Below are 15,857 nucleotides of genomic sequence, written 5' to 3' on the forward strand. Positions count from 1 at the left end.
AGACAGGCAGACCGACTGACAGGAAGACAGGCAGACCGACTGACAGGAAGACAGGCAGACCGACTGACAGGAAGACCGACTGACAGGAAGACAGGCAGACCGACTGACAGGAAGACAGGCAAACAGACTGACAGGAAGACAGGCAAACAGACTGACAGGAAGACAGGCAAACAGACTGACAGGAAGACAGGCAAACAGACTGACAGGAAGACAGGCAAACAGACTGACAGGAAGACAGGCAAACAGACTGACAGGAAGACAGGCAGACCGACTGACAGGAAGACAGGCAAACAGACTGACAGGAAGACAGGCAAACAGACTGACAGGAAGACAGGCAAACAGACTGACAGGAAGACAGGCAAACAGACTGACAGGAAGACAGGCAAACAGACTGACAGGAAGACAGGCAAACAGACTGACAGGCAGACAGGCAAACAGACTGACAGGCAGACAGGCAAACAGACTGACAGGAAGACAGGCAGACCGACTGACAGGCTACAGAATGAGACAGAAGATGTTAGGAGTGAGAATGGCTGAACACACAGTGAATGGTGTTGACAGACTGCTCCCATCTGATGAGGGCTGCAGAATAAGTGATTTCTGGCATTCTAAGCACAGTGAATGGATGCCCTAGTGATGTGAGGAGACTGACGATGTGTGAACACAGTGAATAGATACAGATCTCCATTGATGGACAGATAATAATAATAGGTTTGAACAGAGAGAAGAACTAGACAGACAAAGGAGAAATGGCACAGATGATCGATCAGGTAGCACCTGTCAAAGTGTCGATCATGTGTTAATGTAACTGTGTGTGGGTTTACATGTACAAGTGTGTGTGGGTGTGTGTTTACGGGTATCAGTGTGTGTTTACATGTACCAGTGTGTGTGTGTGTGTTTACGGGTATCAGTGTATGTTTACATGTACCAGTGTGTGTTTAGTACCTCGTCGTCGTTGACCAGCTCCTTCTTAACCACCTTCATGGCATAGATCCTCTCTGTCTTCTTGAGTCGGACCAGCAGGACCTTGGCATAGCTGCCCCGGCCAATCACGCTCAGCAGATCGAAGTCCACCAGACCTAGACTGGAAGCTGACTTCCCCGTGTCTCTGCTGCAGCGGGCCTACAGGACAGACAGACAGAGTTAAACATGAGACAGAGACACGAGGTAGAGACAGACATGAGACAGAGACACGAGGTAGAGACAGACATGAGACACGAGGTAGAGAGACATGAGACAGAGACACGAGGTAGAGATAGACGTGAGACAGAGACACGAGGTAGAGAGACATGAGACAGAGACACGAGGTAGAGATAGATGTGAGACAGAGACACGAGGTAGAGAGACATGAGACAGAGACACGAGGTAGAGACAGACATGAGACAGAGACACGAGGTAGAGACAGACATGAGACAGAGACACGAGGTAGAGAGACATGAGACAGAGACACGAGGTAGAGAGACATGAGACAGAGACACGAGGTAGAGAGACACGAGGTAGAGATAGACGTGAGACAGAGACACGAGGTAGAGAGACATGAGACAGAGACACGAGGTAGAGAGACATGAGACAGAGACACGGGGTAGAGAGACATGAGACAGAGACACGGGGTAGAGACAGACATGAGACAGAGACACGAGGTAGAGATAGACGTGAGACAGAGACACGAGGTAGAGAGACATGAGACAGAGACACGAGGTAGAGAGACATGAGACAGAGACACGAGGTAGAGACAGACATGAGACAGAGACACGAGGTAGAGATAGACGTGAGACAGAGACACGAGGTAGAGAGACATGAAACAGAGACACGAGGTAGAGAGACATGAGACAGAGACACGAGGTAGAGACAGACATGAGACAGAGACACGAGGTAGAGATAGACGTGAGACAGAGACACGAGGTAGAGAGACATGAGACAGACACGGGGTAGAGAGACATGAGACAGAGACACGAGGTAGAGACAGACGTGAGATAGAGACACGAGGTAGAGACAGATAAAGACAGACATTTGGCAACAAACACACCTCTTTCTCTTCTCCATCTGAGTTCAAACTCTCACTGGAGTCTTTGTTCTGAGGACCTGAGTAGAGAACGAGAGAGAGAACGAGAGAGTGATACAGAAGGCTTCCTCCTAGACACTAGAGAGTGATACAGAAGGCTTCCTCCAAGACACTAGAGAGTGATACAGAAGGCTTCCTAGCGGGAATGTTAAGCTTTCTCATTCAGCCAGCCACTGGGCTTAAAGCGGTCTTCCTGCTAGATGCAACTTAGTGACTAAGGTCTGAAGGAACTATTCATTTAGCCAAAATGTCTTTGATTGTTTACCTAGCTTTGCTCACCAAGGCTAGTTATCTAAGTCTTTAACAAGGCGGTGTGCGTGTGTTACCTGGCTGTTCAGAGTGGTCTAATGGTGTGATGGAGGCCCCCCTATCAGGCCCCATGATGGGCTCCTAGACAGATGAGAGATATGAGAGAACGACAGAGAATCATTGAGAAATACGGAGGCAAAAAGTATTTCAAGTCAGTCCTTTATGAGCCCGAAACTACAGTAGGTCCAGGGCCCACAGTCTCTCTGACCACATAACTGAACACTCAGGGCCCACAGTCTCTCTGACCGCATAACTGAACTAAGTTAACACTCAGGGCCCACAGTCTCTCTGACCGCATAACTGAACTAAGTTAACACTCAGGGCCCACAGTCTCTCTGACCGCATAACTGAACTAAGTTAACACTCAGGGCCCACAGTCTCTCTGACCGCATAACTGAACTAAGTTAACACTCAGGGCCCACAGTCTCTCTGACAGGATAACTGAACTAAGTTAACACTCAGGGCCCACAGTCTCTCTGACCGCATAACTGAACTAAGTTAACACTCAGGGCCCACAGTTTCTCTGACCGCATAACTGAACTAAGTTAACACTCAGGGCCCACAGTCTCTCTGACAGGATAACTGAACTAAGTTAACACTCAGGGCCCACAGTTTCTCTGACCGCATAACTGAACTAAGTTAACACTCAGGGCCCACAGTCTCTCTGACCGCATAACTGAACTAAGTTAACACTCAGGGCCCACAGTTTCTCTGACCACATAACTGAACTAAGTTAACACTCAGGGCCCACAGTCTCTCTGACAGGATAACTGAACTAAGTTAACACTCAGGGCCCACAGTCTCTCTGACCGCATAACTGAACTAAGTTAACACTCAGGGCCCACAGTCTCTCTGACCACATAACTGAACCAAGTTAACACTCAGGGCCCACAGTCTCTCTGACCGCATAACTGAACACTCAGGGCCCACAGTCTCTCTGACCGCATAACTGAACTAAGTTAACACTCAGGCCCTACAGTCTCTCTGACCGCATAACTGAACTAAGTTAACACTCAGGGCCCACAGTTTCTCTGACCGCATGACTGAAGAAAAGTAAAACTCGGGGCCACCAGGCTCTGCCTGCTCTCTGCATCTCACCTGGATCTGTTTACCACACTCCACGCTGACCAGTTTGTGACACTTCTTGTGGACCAGCAGTTTGCAGTTGATGCATTTGTAGCCCTGTCTCCCCAGACCCCAGATACGGTCTGTGCAGATGGCACAGTGAGCTCTCTACCATGAGTATACAGGAGAGAACAGACAAATTTAAAACAACCACAACCACCTTCAAATATCAACTTATCATTAATACAGCTAAGTCACTGATTGGGACAGCAGAGATAGAGTGGAAGAGAGAGAGAGATGAGAGAGAAAGAGACACAGGGACAGAGAGGATTCTCACCCTGTTGAACCGTTTGGGCTGGAAGACATGACCACTGGCATAGTAGAGTTTCCTCCAGCGCCGAGCCCCACGACGATATATAGACTCTGAGGAAGAGAAGAACACGGGGATTACTGGAACAAGTGTGTGTGTGTGTGTGTCTCAGAGAGATACTCCAATCTTCAGAGAACAATAGAAGGGACAAGAGATGTAGACTTACTGTCTTCTCCTGGACAGGGCATGCCAGGCTTCTCTGGGATACATGGAAACACTGGAGGAAGAAAGGGACACCATTAAACCATGGTTGCAATTCCTACCTCACACGTGCCTGTGTGTGCGCCAGAGGTGGGGTAGAGTGGATGCTCTCATTATCTAGCAGACTGTGCCCTTCCCCCTATCCTCCACCTCCCCCCTCCTCTCCTGCTCTGGTCCTCTCCCCTCCTCTCCTGCTCTGGTCCCCCCCCCCCACTCTCCTGCTCTGGTCCCCCCCCCACTCTCCTGCTCTGGTCCCCCCCCCCACTCTCCTGCTCTGGTCCCCCCCCCCACTCTCCTGCTCTGGTCCCCCCCCCCCCCCACTCTCCTGCTCTGGTCCCCCCCCCCCCACTCTCCTGCTCTGGTCCCCCCCCCCACTCTCCTGCTCTGGTCCCCCCCCCCCACTCTCCTGCTCTGGTCCCCACTCTCCTGCTCTGGTCCCCACTCTCCTGCTCTGGTCCCCCCGCCCCCACTCTCCTGCTCTGGTCCCCCCCCCACTCTCCTGCTCTGGTCCCCACTCTCCTGCTCTGGTCCCCCCCCCCCCACTCTCCTGCTCTGGTCCCCCCCCCCACTCTCCTGCTCTGGTCCCCCCCCCCCCCCACTCTCCTGCTCTGGTCCCCCCCCCCCCCCACTCTCCTGCTCTGGTCCCCCCCCCCCCCACTCTCCTGCTCTGGTCCTCTCCCCTCCTCTCCTGCTCTGGTCTCTCCCCTCCTCTCCTGCTCTGGTCCCCCCCCCCCCACTCTCCTGCTCTGGTCCCCCCCCCCACTCTCCTGCTCTGGTCCCCCCCCCCCACTCTCCTGCTCTGGTCCCCCCCCCCACTCTCCTGCTCTGGTCCCCCCCCCCCCACTCTCCTGCTCTGGTCCCCCCCCCCCCCACTCTCCTGCTCTGGTCCCCCCCCCCACTCTCCTGCTCTGGTCCCCCCCCCCCCACTCTCCTGCTCTGGTCCCCCCCCCCCCCACTCTCCTGCTCTGGTCCCCCCCCCCCCACTCTCCTGCTCTGGTCCCCCCCCCCCCTCTCCTCCTCCGGTCCCCCCCCCCCTCTCCACCTCTCCTGCTCTGGTCCCCCCCCCGTCCCCCCCCTCCTCTCTGGGTCCCCCCCCCCCCTCCTCTCTGGTCCCCCCCCCCTCCTCTCTGGTCCCCCCCCACTCCCCTCCCCTCCCGCTCTTGCCCCCCCCCCCCCCCCCCCCACACTCCCCTCCCGCTCTTGCCCCCCCCCACCACACACTCTCCTCTACTTCCTCCATCTTGCTCTTAACCTGTGGCCCTGCTTTCTCTCCAGTGTTGATAAAAGACAACCAATCTCACATGCACTGACAGACAACTCTATAAACACTGGTCTATTTCCTGGTGTCTGTGAGGCTGTGTGAGGCTGTGTGATGTTAATCTAGTTAGCAGGAGAAAAGACAACCAATCTCACATGCACTGACAGACAACTCTATAAACACTGGTCTATTTCCTGGTGTCTGTGAGGCTGTGTGATGTTAATCTAGTTAGCAGGAGAGTATCAGTGAAACAGACAGAGTGTGACTTATAATGGTGTCTGCTGTTGTAAAAAAAAAACATTTATTCAATTCAATAAATACATTGAATTGAATGTAATGGAAGCTCAGTATACTTATTCTGTTGTCGGGATGTTGTCTGCACTGTCAGACCAGCAAAGACTTTCCCTTGGGTATCAAAACAGTTTATACATTTGGGAAAGCAGGTAGCCTAGAGGTTAGGCGCGACAAGCCACTAACTGAAAGGTACCTGATTCGAATCCCCCCGAGCCGACAAGGTGACAAATCTGACGATGTGCCCTTGAGCAAGGCACTTCACCGTAATTGTTCATGCAAGTCGCTCTGAATAAGAGCGTCTGCTAAATGACTAAATGTTTTATTTTTTATTAATGGAAGGTTTATGTATTTACTATGTTGTCAGATGCAGAAGGTCCCGTTACCGTGGATGATGAGTTCAGAGTCTTTGTTGACTTCATAGAGCCTCAGGGCTTCCACCAGCTCCAGCTGAGACGATACTGTACACGGGTCACCTGGGAAGACAGAGAGACGGGTCATGGCTGGGTCACTGTGTACTCCGTGTACATCCAAGTGTCTGATGATAGATAAACCTACTGGAACCACCCGATTCCCTATTCAGTGCACAAATACTTCTGACCAGAGTCACAAAGGCCGATATGATAGTCAGAATAATTTTATCTGCCCAAACACCACAAGTTAACACAAAGCCAGTGTGTTACTTTTACAGTGAAGACTCTCAAAATGTCTAAGCTGAGGTTATTGAGATATTCTCAATATTGAATATCCGTGTCTAAGACAGAGAGCGTGTAGGTGTGTGTGGAGGCAGTGTCTCGGGCTTCATTATGTTAAGTTTGTTTTTCAGAGCCTAGTGGAGTATACGATAGAGAGATCGAGTCATGCATCTTCATCACACCCAGCCCACATGGGCTTACAAGACAACATATTTGCTGTATCCAAATAAAATGATCATACTTACACACACACACACACACACACACACACACACACACACACAAACATTTGAAACGCAAAACAAAAACCTTTCAGTTATACAACTTATCTTGTCGTGTCACTTTGGAAATAAAGTTTGCAACCAGCAACACTTCTTTTCTGGGTAGCCAGCCCAGTTTGTTCATCACTACTACAAACAAGGTTACTCTTAAATCATCGTATAGAGTCAAATACAAAGCGCAGTTCATTCTCCATCTCCCCTAAAGGCACACCCACCACTGCCTTCTCTCTGCATATCAAACCACACCCTTATCTCTACATAGTGATACTTCTGGCTAGTCACAATGAGTGTGATCTGAGATCTGCCCATGAAGACATCTCTAATAAATGAGAAAGACGGATGGATGGAGGTGGATATATAGTTTTTTTTTGTATTGTAATGTTTTTTAAATGGTATAAACTGCCTTAATGTTGCTGGACTCCAGGAAGAGTAGCTGCTGCCTTGGCAGGAACTAATGGTGATCCTTATTAAACCCCAGGAAGAGTAGCTTCTGCCTTGGCAGGAACTAATGGTGATCCATAATAAACCCCAGGAAGAGTAGCTGCTGCCTTGGCAGGAACTAATGGTGATCCTTAATAAACCCCAGGAAGAGTAGCTTCTGCCTTGGCAGGAACTAATGGTGATCCATAATAAACCACAGGAAGAGTAGCTGCTGCCTCGGCAGGAACTAATGGGGATCCATAATAAACCCCAGGAAGAGTAGCTGCTGCCTCGGCAGGAACTACATGGGGATCCTTAATAAACCCCAGGAAGAGTAGCTGCTGCCTTGGCAGGAACTAATGGGGATCTATAATAAACCCTAGGAAGAGTAGCTGCTGCCTTGGCAGGAACTACATGGTGATCCATAATAAACCCCAGGAAGAGTAGCTGCTGCCTTGGCAGGAACTAATGGTGATCCTTAATAAATACAAACACATATTTAGAAGGAGAACTACGGTAAACAAACCTTCTTCGTCGATCCACTTCATGGTGAAGAGCTGGTCGTTGTCCATGCAACACATGTCTTTGACCTCCCCGTACAGCTCCTCGTAGGAGATGGACGGCTCAAAGTGGGTGATCATGATGTCCCTGAGAGAGAGGGGACAGGATACATTAAATACACACTCTTATTTTCTCAAAGTGGCCCATATACAAAAAGTCTCAGAGTAGGAGTGCTGATCTAGGACCAGGTACCCTCTTGTCCATATAATTATGATCTGCAAACCAATACTGATCCAAGATACACAGCACTACTAGCCTGAGATGCTTTGTAAATACAGGCCAGTGTATATACAATTATGTGTAGGGTCACATGACCTGACCAGAAAGAAAAAAAACAGAAATGCATAGAGAGAGAATGAATGTGAAATGGTGAATCCCTGTTTGTTTTTTTTATAGCTGTTGTTGCTATGAATGTCCAACATCTGACTCTAGATCAGGGATGGGCAACTGTTGGCCCGTGGATCAATTCCCCTATTGTTGGTGGTGGGAGAGAACTCAGTCTCAACTTACTGTTGTGAGTTTGAATAGAATACACAAGGTGTTGTTGTGTATTATCAGGTTTAATCTTGTTGTGTCAGTCTGTAACCAAGTTTCCACCCACAGGTTTAATCGTGTTGTCAGTCTGTAACCAGGTTTCCACCCACAGGTTTAATCTCGTTATGTCAGTCTGTAACCAAGTTTCCATCCACAGGTTTAATGCAAGTAAAGTAATACTGTATAAAAATAAAATAAATAAATTCACGACAGCTGTGATGGAAACAGGAAGTTTCAGAACAATACTATAAATTCAGACCGATCATTTGTTCTTTCAAGATGGTGGGATGTTTGGGTCCGTAAAATTAATTAGGCTACAAATGGAGGTGGAAACGACTTTATGCACAAATATAGATATAACAACCATCAAATGGTGACTTTAATATTCACATGGAAAAGTCCACAAACCCACTCCAAAAGGCTTTCGAAGCCACCATCGACTCAGTGGGTTTTATCCAACATGTCTCTGGATCCACTCACTGTCACAGTCATACTCTGGACCTAGTTTTGTCCCATGGAATAAATGTTGTGGATCTTAATGTTTTTCCTCATAATCCTGGACGATCGGACCACCATTTTATTACGTTTGCAACTGCAACAAATAAACTGCTCAGACCCCAACCAAGGAACATCAAAAGTCGTGCTATAAATTCACAGACAACACAAAGATTCCTTGATGTTCTTCCAGATTCCCTCTGTCTACCCAAGGACGCCAGAGGACAAAAATCAGTTAACCACCTAACTGAGGAACTCAATTTAACCTTGCGCAATACCCTAGATGCAGTTGCACCCCTAAAAACTAAAAACATTTCTCATAAGAAACTAGCTCCCTGGTATAGAAAATACCCGAGCTCTGAAGCAAGCTTCCAGAAAATTGGAACAGAAATGGCGCCACACCAAACTGGAAGTCTTCCGACTAGCTTGGAAAGACAGTACCGTGCAGTACCGAAGAGCCCTTACTGCTGCTCGATCATCCTATTTTTCTAACTTAATTGAGGAAAATAAGAACAATCCGAAATTCATTTTTGATACTGTCGCAAAGTTAATTAAAAAGCAGCATTCCCCAAGAGAGGATGGCTTTCACTTCAGCAGTGATAAATTCATGAACTTCTTTGAGGAAAAGATCATGATTATTAGAAAGCAAATTACGGACTCCTCTTTAAATCTGCGTATTCCTTCAAAGCTCAGTTGTCCAGAGTCTGCACAACTCTGCCAGGACCTAGGATCAAGAGAGACACTCAAGTGTTTTAGTACTATATCTCTTGACACAATGATGAAAATAATCATGGCCTCTAAACCTTCAAGCTGTATACTGGACCCTATTCCAACTAAACTACTGAAAGAGCTGCTTCCTGTGCTTGGCCTTCCTATGTTGAACATAATAAACGGCTCTCTATCCACCGGATGTGTACCAAACTCACTAAAAGTGGCAGTAATAAAGCCTCTCTTGAAAAAGCCAAACCTTGACCCAGAAAATATAAAAAACTATCGGCCTATATCGAATCTTCCATTCATCTCAAAAATGTTAGAAAAGGCTGTTGCACAGCAACTCACTGCCTTCCTGAAGACAAACAATGTATACGAAATGCTTCAGTCTGGTTTTAGACCCCATCATAGCACTGAGACTGCACTTGTGAAGGTGGTAAATTACCTTTTAATGGCATCAGACCGAGGCTCTGCATCTGTCCTCGTGCTCCTAGACCTTAGTGCTGCTTTTGATACCGTCGATCACCACATTCTTTTGGAGAGATTGGAAACCCAAATTGGTCTACACGGACAAGTTCTGGCCTGGTTTAGATCTTATCTGTCGGAAAGATATCAGTTTGTCTCTGTGAATGGTTTGTCCTCTGACAAATCAACTGTAAATTTCAGTGTTCCTCAAGGTTCCGTTTTAGGACCACTATTGTTTTCACTATATATTTTACCTCTTGGGGATGTTATTCGAAAACATAATGTTAACTTTCACTGCTATGCGGATGACACACAGCTGTACATTTCAATGAAACATGGTGAAGCACCAAAATTACCCTCGCTAGAAGCATGTGTTTCAGACATAAGGAAGTGGATGGCTGCAAACGTTCTACTTTTAAACTCAGACAAAATAGAGATGCTTGTTCTAGGTCCCAAGAAACAAAGAGATCTTCTGTTGAATCTGACAATTAATCTTAATGGTTGTACAGTCGTCTCAAATAAAACTGTGAAGGAGCTCTGCGTTACTCTGGACCCTGATCTCTCTTTTGAAGAACATATCAAGACCATTTCAAGGACCGTTTTTTTCCATCTATGTAACATTGCAAAAAATCAGAAACTTTCTGTCCAAAAATGATGCAGAAAAATGAATCCATGCTTTTGTCACTTCTAGGTTAGACTACTGCAATGCTCTACTTTCCGACTACCCGGATAAAGCACTAAATAAACTTCAGTTAGTGCTAAATACGGCTGCTAGAATCCTGACTAGAACCAAAAAATTCAATCATATTACTCCAGTGCTAGCCTCTCTACACTGGCTTCCTGTCAAAGCAAGGCCTGATTTCAAGGTTTTACTGCTAACCTACAAAGCATTACATGGGCTTGCTCCTACCTATCTCTCTGATTTGGTCCTGCCGTACATACCTACACGTACGCTACGGTCACAAGACGCAGGCCTCCTAATTGTCCCTAGAATTTCTAAGCAAACAGCTGGAGGCAGGGCTTTCTCCTATAGAGCTCCATTTTTATGGAACGGTCTGCCTACCCATGTCAGAGACGCAAACTCGGTCTCAACCTTTAAGTCTTTACTGAAGACTCATCTCTTCAGTGGGTCATATGATTGAGTGTAGTGGGAAGGTGAACGGAAAGGCTCTGGAGCAACGAACCGCCCTTGCTGTCTTTGCCTGGCCGGTTCCCCTCTTTCCACTGGGATTCTCTGCCTCTAACCCTATTACAGGGGCTGAGTCACTGGCTTACTAGGGCTCTCTCATACCGTCCCTGGAGGGGGTGCGTCACCTGAGTGGGTTGATTCACTGATGTGGTCATCCTGTCTGGGTTGGCGCCCCCCCCCTTGGGTTGTGCCGTGGCGGAGATCTTTGTGGGCTATACTCAGCCTTGTCTCAGGATGGTAAGTTGGTGGTTGAAGATATCCCTCTAGTGGTGTGGGGGCTGTGCTTTGGCAAAGTGGGTGGGGTTATATCCTTCCTGTTTGGCCCTGTCCGGGGGTGTCCTTGGGTGGGGCCACAGTGTCTCCTGACCCCTCCTGTCTCAGCCTCCAGTATTTATGCTGCAGTAGTTTATGTGTCAGGGGGCTAGGGTCAGTTTGTTATATCTGGAGTACTTTTCCTGTCCTATTCGGTGTCCTGTGTGAATTTAAGTGTGCTCTCTAATTCTCTCTCTCTTTCTCTCTCTCGGAGGACCTGAGCCCTAGGACCATGCCTCAGGACTACCTGACATGATGACTCCTTGCTGTCCCCAGTCCACCTGGCCATGCTGCTGCTCCAGTTTCAACTGTTCTGCCTTATTATTATTCGACCATGCTGGTCATTTATGAACATTTGAACATCTTGGCCATGTTCTGTTATAATCTCCACCCGGTACAGCCAGAAGAGGACTGGCCACCCCACATAGCCTGGTTCCTCTCTAGATTTCTTGCTAGGTTTTGGCCTTTCTAGGGAGTTTTTCCTAGCCACCGTGCTTCTACACTTGCATTGCTTGCTGTTTGGGGTTTTAGGCTGGGTTTCTGTACAGCACTTTGAGATATCAGCTGATGTACGAAGGGCTATATAAATACATTTGATTTGATTTGATTTGAATGGAGGTTAACTTGAGGAGTCACGCGATGATCTGGTATTCGGACCTCCCACTACGACTCTGTAAACCATGCAGTTTATTAGGCCACAGATTAAATTATATATTTTTTTGCCTTTACCTTCCTTATCTCACCTCATTTGCTCCCATCGTATATAGACTTGTTTATACTGTATTATTGACTGTATGTTTGTTTTACTCCATGTGTAACTCTGTGTCGTTGTATGTGTCGAACTGCTTTGCTTTATCTTGGCCAGGTCGCAATTGTAAATGAGAACTTGTTCTCAACTTGCCTACCTGGTTAAATAAAGGTGAAATAAATCAAATAAAATGAAAAGTTCTGATGAACTTCACAGGGTGGTGACCGTGCACGGTGACGGGCTTGACGCTGCCAACCAATAAATATTCAGGGTTTTATTCACGGTTACATGACGATCAATGCTTGACAACAAAAATATTCATGCTCTTACTCCTAATAATTCCATTATATATATACATACATATATACACACACACACACACACACACACACACACACACTAGTCTACCTGCACTGTATCTGCAACCTGTTGGCTAGAGAGCACGTGTCCAGACCAGAGTAGAGTAGACACATGTCACAAACTATTTTTGTGACAAAACTATCAGTAGTGTTGAAAATATGACAGAAACACATTGCACATTCCATTTTTATTCTGCACGTTCCATTTTTATTCTGCACATTCCATTTTTATTCTGCACATTCCATTTTTATTCTGTACATTCCATTTTTATTCTGCACATTCCATTTTTATTCTGCACATTCCATTTTTATTCTGCACATTCCATTTTTATTCTGTACATTCCATTTTTATTCAGTACATGAAAATGTTAAGCGAAAAATTATATTTTGTGTGCATTGTCATCACACACTGATTTTCTATCTGCAACAAGTCTGTTTGGTGGAAATACCAAAGGTGAAAAAATAAACATATTCTTCATGCAGATTTTAGAACACTGGTATGAAAATCTGTCAATGTGATGGAAACCTACCTACAACTGACAGTCACTCAGTTAGCCCATGTGAGAAAAAAATAACAACATTTGATTGCTAAGTTAGTCTAGCCAGTTATCTAAACTTGTAGGAATCATGGTCGAACTGATTGAGTCGACCCTGATTTTGTTAAGTCACTCTCACTCAGATATCATATATATATAAAAATAAAAAAACATCTCTCTCCGCCCCATGGCAAAACGTGTACAATTGCAGTAAACTTGCTTTAAAAAAAAAAAGTACAACATTCACTTAGGGCCTCCAAAAGGCTAGGGCCGACTGTGGCTGCATGTGTGAGTATGGATGTGGGTATCGTCAAAGTTGCCCATCCCTGGTCTGGAACAGCCTCTGGCCCATAATCTACCAGCTCTATCCACAATCACCAATCTCTCCATGGCCCGCTGATAGCCAGGCTAGCAGTCTACAGGACAGGAGACAGACGGATAGCAGAGCGAGACAGCAGCTCTCTCTGGCAGCATCCAAAATGACATCCAAAAGTACACTACTTTTTGACCAGCCGTACTTCTCTTTTTCTATTCCTCCCTCTCTGCATTCTCTCCTTCATTCTCTCCCTCCCCCTCTTTCTCTCTCCATCCTGTTTGTGTTAATTAGTGACAGTACAGGAGAAGGAGTGTTGACCATCATTCTGGTTGGTAGCTACACTTCTACAGGCCTCCTTAGCACCAGAGCCACACACACACACACACACAGTAGCAACATAGCTAGTGGCTACACACCCACAGAGAGGCAGGGATCAGGGTGAATAGAATGGAGGGTAAGTTTTTTCTAATACCCAAATAACCACGGTTATAAAGACAGACTGCTCAATGATAGGGCCAACTGAATCCTTAGCACCATCGCCACACACACAGTAGCAACATAGCTAGTAGCCACACACACACAAACACACTAGCAACATAGCTAGTGGCCACACACACACGTTGTTTCTCAAATGAAACCCCATTCATTCAAGCCACACAGTGCTGTTACGACACAGAGTCAGTATCAAGGCCAGCATACTTCATGATGTGACGTCCAGCCAGGAAATCAAACCTTAATTCATTTATTTGTCAGGGACCTTGGTACAACATGCCAATGCACCAGGTAGTCCTGAGCACTAGTGGTTCATTTAAACACCTTGCTTCAATAAGGTGGTTAAAGTTTTATCCCACCAGCAGCACTCTAACAAAGACACTGATGTTACTCCCCTAATGCTACTAGGTAACCTAGTGGTTAGAGTGCTGGTTGCAAGTTCGAATCCCCGAGCTGACAAGGTAAAAATCTGTAGCTCTGCCCCTGAACAAGGCAGTTAACCCACTGCTCCTAGGAACTAGCGCTATAGCCTCAGAAAACTACTGCCATGGTTGGTAAAAACAACATGAGAAACTCTAGGCCTGCATGTAACTGTTCACCTGCCTTGGGGATGGAGACAGGCCTGGTGTTCTGCTGTGGGGATAAGTGGTCGTCTTGTCTTCACCATGACTTTGGCCTGAACCACCTCAGAAGATGAGTGTAACAGATGGATTGTGCGAATACAGTGGCTCGTCACTGGCGAGTAACAGAATAAATGCCATCTGTCCTTGGACAGAAATTGGAATTAGTGGTGTTTCTTCACAGTGGGTTTAACCAAGATTTTCAATCCAGAGAAATGTAACTGTGATACTGTTATATTTAAAATTATATATATACATTTTTTTACTTGCTTTTAGCCTTCATTCATGGTGTTAGCCTAGTGGTTAGATGTAATCTAACCTGCTGGACTAATAACCCGAAAGGTTGCAAGTTCGAATTCCCGAGCTGGAGCTCTGCCCCTGAACAAGGCAGTTAACCCACTGCTCTCCTAGGCTGTCATTGAAAATAAGAACATGTTATCAGTTAAATAAAGATTTTTAAAAAAAAAATAGGGGTAGTTCATTAGTTAGCCTATCATATAGACGCAGATCAAAAACGCTTCTTATTTTAAATTCTGCTGTGCTTCTAAAAAACAACATATTACAGTTCCACTTCCCTGCTCGGATGAAATATCTTTGCTCTCGTCATTGGATCACAAGAGCTCTGACTGACGTGTAGGCTACTTTTCTGGCTACATACTTTCAATTAGAAACAGTAGAAATATGATTACCATGCATTGTTTTCAGCAACAACAACAAAAAAAAATATTTTATTGTAAGCTACTTTACTTGTAGCTTACTAGCCAAATAGTGTTGCACTTCTGTTTAGAGGTCGACCGATTAATTGGAATGGCCAATTAATTAGGGCCGATTTTCAAGTTTTCATTACAAATCGGTAATCAGCATTTTTGGACACCAATAATGGCCGATTACATTGCACTCCACGAGGAGACTGCATGGCAGGCTGACTACCTGTTTTGCGAGTGCAGCAAGGAGCCAAGGCTAGGTGTTAGCTAGCATTAAACGTATCTTATAAAAACAATCAATCTGAACATAATCACTAGTTAACTACACATGGTTGATGATATTACTAGTTCATCTAGCTCGTCCTGCATTGCATATAATCGATGCATTGCATATAATCGATGCGGTGCCTGTCAATTTATCATTGAATCACAGCTTACTTTGCCAAATGGGTGATTTAACAAGTGCATTCGCGAAAAAAGCACTGTCGTTGTACCAATGTGAACCTATTGATTAACATCAACGCCTTTCTTAAAATCAATACACAAGTATATATTTTTAAACCTGCATGTTTTGTTAATATTGCCTACTAACATGAATTTCTTTTAACTAGGGAAATTGTGTCACTTCTCTTGCGTTCTGTGCAACAGAGTCAGGGTATATGCAGCAGTTTGGGCCGCCTGGCTCGTTACGAACTGTGTGAAGACCATTTCATCCTAACAAAGACAGCCAACTTTGCCAAACGGGGGATGATTTAACAAAAGCGCATTTGCCAAAAAAGCACAATCGTTGCACGAATGTACCTAACCATAAACATCAATGCCTTTATTAAAATCAATATATTTTAAAACCTGCATATTTAGTT

The 15,857-nt window shown here is 46.0% G+C and overlaps 1 protein-coding gene across 4 annotated transcripts in view; it reads right to left on the reverse strand.

Annotated features, from left to right (window-relative positions):
- LOC110531020 (protein kinase C iota type) overlaps window positions 1-15,857 on the reverse strand; it is a 38,126-nt gene that overhangs the window by 12,681 nt on the left and 9,588 nt on the right. For 2 of the 4 annotated variants that reach the window (XM_090182870.1, XM_090182871.1), the window contains 9 exons: window positions 9,699-9,851; window positions 7,479-7,600; window positions 5,943-6,032; window positions 3,973-4,023; window positions 3,774-3,859; window positions 3,470-3,604; window positions 2,389-2,452; window positions 2,027-2,082; window positions 946-1,122 (listed from right to left, as the gene is read on the reverse strand). In XM_090182870.1, the coding sequence (XP_090038996.1) occupies window positions 946-1,122; window positions 2,027-2,082; window positions 2,389-2,452; window positions 3,470-3,604; window positions 3,774-3,859; window positions 3,973-4,023; window positions 5,943-6,032; window positions 7,479-7,593 (774 nt within the window). In that variant the 5' untranslated portion in view covers window positions 7,594-7,600; window positions 9,699-9,851. The remainder of the gene's footprint in view (window positions 1-945; window positions 1,123-2,026; window positions 2,083-2,388; window positions 2,453-3,469; window positions 3,605-3,773; window positions 3,860-3,972; window positions 4,024-5,942; window positions 6,033-7,478; window positions 7,601-9,698; window positions 9,852-15,857) is intronic. The other 2 variants (XM_036986525.2, XM_036986524.2) reach the window with 1 other exon arrangement.

This window comes from Oncorhynchus mykiss, chromosome 8 (genome assembly GCF_057628025.1).
Source record: "Oncorhynchus mykiss isolate SJ-2025 chromosome 8, ASM5762802v1, whole genome shotgun sequence".
Taxonomy (NCBI): domain Eukaryota; kingdom Metazoa; phylum Chordata; class Actinopteri; order Salmoniformes; family Salmonidae; genus Oncorhynchus; species Oncorhynchus mykiss.